General features: G+C 30.3%; 1 protein-coding gene across 2 annotated transcripts; it reads left to right on the plus strand.

Moving 5' to 3' along the window:
• Positions 1–1,607: 1,607 nt before the first annotated feature.
• Positions 1,608–4,278, plus strand: LOC123683981 (G2/mitotic-specific cyclin S13-7-like). 2 transcript variants are annotated; one of them, XM_045623029.1, is made up of 3 exons: positions 1,608–1,647; positions 2,209–2,372; positions 2,429–4,278. In XM_045623029.1, the coding sequence occupies exon 3, from the start codon at positions 2,438–2,440 to the stop codon at positions 3,521–3,523; it is 1,086 nt and encodes a 361-aa protein (XP_045478985.1). In that variant the 5' UTR covers positions 1,608–1,647; positions 2,209–2,372; positions 2,429–2,437; the 3' UTR covers positions 3,524–4,278. The 2 variants fall into 2 exon arrangements, with proteins under 2 accessions (XP_045478985.1, XP_045478977.1); XM_045623021.1 differs by having other exon boundaries at positions 1,614–1,659.
• The last annotated feature ends 1,626 nt before the right edge of the window (positions 4,279–5,904 follow it).

Raw genomic sequence — 5,904 nt, forward strand, 5'->3', positions numbered from 1 at the left:
GTATTTTTTTTGTGACTGTGAAGAGAAATTCCGAGTTGACGGACCATTCTTTAAATATTTTTATACAATCCTTAGACTATGTCTAAGTTCTATCAATTATGTTCTACACGAGATGACCCACCTGATTTCTCCTCATTACTTTAAGAAATACTTTTTGAATTGAATAATATTCTTGTTGGTCATATAAAACACGTTTGTTCACTACTAACAATTTATAAAGACCTATATTTTTTCTTTTTACCTCATTGAATACTTCAAATATTTGAAATTTCATAAATCCTTTTATCTTTTACACAGGGATTCCTTGATTTTTAGCCCTTAAAATTCATGGAATGTCCATAACATCCGATTTTCAAACCAACTCTAATGGCAATAATTTCCAAGGTTTTTCAGAAAAGCTAAGGACTCTCATTTTATTGATACTTAACATCAATATTCAGTGAAGGCTCATTTTCACGGAGATATTGACTCTTTTTCAAGTTGATTGAATTCAATAAGGATAAGAACCACAATTTTCGATTTCAACTTGAATTGAACAACATTTTTGAGGTGATTCTAAATATTTCTGAAAATTTTGTTTTATTGACTTGATGCTCGAGTATCTCTTTCCTTATAACAACCAATAATTTATTACCATTTATGGTTGATTTTTTTAGTTTTTGGTAATAATGAACTCTTAAAATAGTAAACAATTTCTCTGAAATGTCATTACTGAAAATTAGTTATTCAAAGAATTAGAAAATAAAATTCACAAATGAGAAGCTCGGTATTTAAAAGAGCCAAGTACAATAAAATAGTAATTAAACAGAAATTGACTAATGATTACCTACATATTTTACCTATATTGAATATATTTTTGAAATTTCAAGATTCAGTTCATGATTGAATGTAACACAGTTAAGTTCAACTAAAACGAAAAAAATTTTGAAAAGTGAAAAGAACTGAAACAAAAAATGGAAACTCCTAGTGTTGATTGTGATCAAAGCAATGCAGATGTGGTAAGTGTAAGTAGATAGTATAATAAAAAAGTTCATTAGGATGAAGCTTAAAATTTGAAGGAATTTGTAATTTAATTTAGAAAATAGCTAATAATATGATTTTTCGTTATGATATAGTATTTTTTATTCTTATTTCGGGACATATTTTCACAAAAAAAGTTTGAATTTTATTTTGATTAATATTTCATAGACGTTATCTGTAAATTAAAACAATTGACATAGGTATTATCTATATTACATTATTGTGTGAATAAAAATCGATCCATCCGAAAATTTTGTATCGAATAAGTTAAGATGTAATATACCTACACATTTTTTTTTTTCGTAATGCTCCACTCTGAAGTAAAGAGTCAATCAAATTACATATAGGTTTAGAACTTTGTTATGTGTACTGTATTAACCAATTACTCAAATTTAAGAAAGTTATTCATTTCCACATCGAAAATAATATGAATCTTGATCCAAATATAAATAAAATGTAGTCCATTCTTTTGCATTGTAGTTCTAAAATACTTGATCCAATACTAATCTTGTAGCGCAATTGCCTGTAGAAACAGGTGACGTCCTTATGGAGACGATTGCTTGAAATAAAAAATTTGTCTTGTATTGCTGTTGAAAAACGTCAACGTCTGTAAAGGGTTGGGATAAAGTATGGAACCAAGTAAATATTTTCAACGAAAAGGACAATATTTATGAAATTTTGCAGGTAAGTGCAATGGCGCAAAATGCATCTGATGTGCAATTTTTTGTTGATAATATACTTCCGGATAAATCGGAAATACCCTTAACTTTTTTAATTTATATGGGACCTCCAAATCGATGGATTGGCCGTAGAGAATTCATACGTGGAGAGATCTTGGAAAGAGTGACATAAGAATTTGTTAATAGGATGGCACATTGTCAGGAGGTGAACGGCGGGCATTTTGAACATTTTATTTAATTTTGTTTAACATATTATTCTCATAAGTCTGCAGTAAAAAAATTAGCTATTCTAGAAGTAACAGTAAGTTATTCCTCATTTTTATTAGATATATTGCAAAGATATATCATCAACAAAAAATTGTACATCAGATGCATTTTGCGCCATTGCACTCACCTGCAAAATTTCAAAAATATTGTCCTCTTCATTCAAAAGATATTTGCTTGGTTCCATATTTTATCACAATTCTGTTTAATCCACAAATTAAATTTTATATACCCTTTTATTCAGAGGCATCATTATACTCCTCATAGTAGCTCGAAGGTGGTTCCATTAAAATTAATTAATTAAATCATGGAAATAATGTTAAAGCTTTTCGTCCATCGATGAGATGGTGATTTGATAGATTCGCAGGAACAGAATTGTTCAAACATTTTTGAAAATTCATTTCATCGGTTTGTTCTTCATCTTATTTTCAAAACAATTATTAAATTTGTTATTTTCCATATAGGATGTACCAATGAAAATTTCGTGCGAAGAAGTTATCTCATCCAGAAAAGTAAGAAATGCTAAGTGTAAAGATAAACATGATGTAGTGGAAGAGGAAGCACCAAAAATACTAGAGAAAATGTCAGAAATAATTTATAGGAAAGGAAAAAATATTCCAGAATTCACATTGAACACAGAAATCATTATCTTTGCGAGTGGAGATATCATTTCAAATGAAAATGAAACTGATATGGAGGATTTGGTGGAAACAAGTTCAATTGTTCAAGAGAAAGACTTTAATTTCTGTTTGAGAAATGAGTACGAAGACGACAGTTATCTTCACGATAGGAGAATGGAGCAAAAATATTCACTTCCTCATAATTTTTTTGTGGTTGGCCAGATAAATCCAGTACGGAGAGAAATAATTTTGAATTATCTTCTCCAGTTTTGCAATTTCCTGCAGATATCCACAGAAATCCTGCATCTTTCTGTAACAATTTTTGACAGATTTTTACAAAAAGCAGAAGAGATTCCTGAGGAACTTCTAAAACTGTCTGTAGTGGCAACAATTAGAATTGCATTGAAACTTGGACATGTTCAAATCGATTTGCCTGAAACATCTGATATTGTTCTGTTAACAGGTGATGATTATCCTCCTTGGAAAATTTTAGCCATGGAGAAAAAGATATGTCATGTTTTGGAATTCAATTTATTATATCCCACACCATATTCATTTCTAAGAAGATTCGACGATTTAATTCGAATGTCAGAGCTGCAACGTAATCTAGCAATGTACCTACTAGAAATAAATATTCTGAATTATAAAACATTCACAATAAAGCCCTCTCTTCAAGTAGCGGCAGCATGTTGTTTTTCTGTAGCTTTTTTTAGAAATGAGACTGTGACAAATATATGGACTACAGAGATGGAATATATAACTTTCTATTCCATAAGAACTATAAACTCTATTATTCAAAAAATGATCAATGGACTAATAGTTATGGGAAAATCAGGTCTGAAGTCGACTGTGTGCAAAAAATATTCACAACAAAAATATTTTTTCATCAGTACTTTTGAAGAAATATATGATATTGACCTCCTGAAAAAGTTTTTATAATCAACTTTCAATCTAAAACATTTTGAAAGACTGTTTCTAGGATCCTAGATTTCTAGGACGATTCTTCCCAGTGATTCCTTCTACTTCTAGTTCAAATTTAACATATTTTTCGAAAAGTTTTGGGATATAACAAATATCAACAACATTTTCTTGCAAATTGAATTCAATTTTTTTTATAGAGTGAAATGTTTTCTGCAGTATTTCTGGACCTTCTATTGAGGACGATTGAACGAATTGTGTCTCTCTCTCTATCTCTGAGAGATCAGATTATTGATGAGAAATACCCAAAAGTTGGCTATTATTCATCCATTTCTAATAGCTTCATTTGATTTTTCAGAATCATTTGCGATAGTAAGATCTGGTCATTTACAACTTAGTGTACTTATCAATAGTATTTTGTTTCTCCACTATAATAGCCTAGCGATATGTCAAAAATAAATTATTATTAAGAAATATATGATAATTAGGCATAATGCTCATCATCAGAACAACAAAACGCATCTTAGAATACGATTCAGTATGATGTGACAGCATAGGTACGTGTATTCCGAATAATTTTATTTTTTGCAGTTGATCTATATTCCCTTTTGGGCTTATTACGACACAACTCAGAACTTTGTACTTCATTTTTCAACATTAATAAAAAATTGATTTTGTATAATTTTGTGCGATGTGAGTGTTATCTATGTACCTATATTCAATATACCTATGTACTTACTATACATATTTATGCAATAAATTAATTTAATCAACAATTCAAGAGTGAATTTATGATGTATTTCCCTAATAATAACACTATATATTGAAATCTATTCCACTTCAGAAATATTATCAGTCACCTAACTAGAAGAGTGGGACTACTTATAACGTTCATGTGTGTCATCATTTAATAGTTCACAAGAATTCATTCCATTTTATTCCTTCTTCTCACTGCTCTGAAAAATGTCAGAGCCGAAAAAGTTTTTTGTAACATCTGAAAATGTATTTTCAATTTTTTTCGAATGAAATACGGTTAAATATATTCAGGTTTTACCATGATCATCAAGGATATATCGTAAGCCATCAATCCACGAGTTGAAAATTTTTTATAATTTTGTGAATACATAAGTAGAATTAGAAATGTCTTTTTATTTGAATTGTTCCATTGATACCAGTTACACTCAGACAGAGTGTGGCAAAAATCTTCAGCCTGAAATGTTTAGAGAAAAACTCTCATGTAAAAATTTTCATTATGAACTTACCATATCTACATAACGTTGGCCTAAAAAAGATAAGTAGACCGACATTTCTGCAACCATAAACCATAAGAAACCTAAGGCAATAACATTCTCTCGGTTGTTCATCTGAAAAATGACTGACATAATAAACATTAATGTATGTATCAAGTGTAGGTATTCAAATAAAGGTAAATGTTTAAATTTTGTTTTATTATATTCAAAAATTTTGAGAATTTGCTTTGTATTAAATTTTTTGAGATTAATTATTCTTTATGAAGATGTAAAGAAAAATTGACGTCTTTATTTTATTTCTTTGAAAAAGTGATCACAAAATGCGGTTATTAATTATAAAACTGATACCTACTTTTGAGAGGCATATACTCACAACAATCAAAAGATAGGCAAGAAACATTGAAACACCAAGACCAATCCAAAATACGAAAAATAATATCCAACACAGCAAAGTTGAAAATATTTGTCGAAATCTGAAAATATATAAATGACTCTTATGAGTTTCAAATAATAGACTAGGTGAAAAGCACTAACGGAGTGTCAGGAGCTTTCAAGCACCTATCGAGCTCTCGGAGGCCACAGAACTGCATATAAAATTACATGAAATCATTTATTCCATTTAGGTATCCTGCTTATTTTGCCTTCGAATAAACTAATGATGTATTCGACTGAACAGCTGGTGCTTGTGCTGAAGCATTTTAGTGCTGATGTGATTCGACAAACTTTCGAATTAACTCGAACTGGCTCATCAAAACTGCTGAGACCTACGCAAAGATGCTTTGAAACAGCAGAAAAGTTTCAAAGCTTGTACAATGGACTCCAAGAACAGAAAAGGACGTTGCTCTTCTCTTGTCATGGAGATTGGCCAAACTGTTCGACCACGTCCAAATGTAAGGACGTGATATCCCCTGGACAAATGAAGAAAGCACCTAAAGAAGAAGAAGAATACTAAGTAAAATACTTGGGAGTCAGCTTGGATAAAAAAATTCCCATTTAATAACCAGCTTTTGGACTATGCCATCCGAAAAGATAAAATGATGTTTGCCAAATTGTCTTCGCTGCTCTTTTGTCGCAGCAACATACCCATTTAGAATAGGCTTATCTAATATAAAACATTGTCGCATTATCCAATCCACTGCAACTTAGACCAAA

This window comes from Harmonia axyridis, chromosome 1 (assembly GCF_914767665.1).
Source record: "Harmonia axyridis chromosome 1, icHarAxyr1.1, whole genome shotgun sequence".
NCBI lineage: Eukaryota > Metazoa > Arthropoda > Insecta > Coleoptera > Coccinellidae > Harmonia > Harmonia axyridis.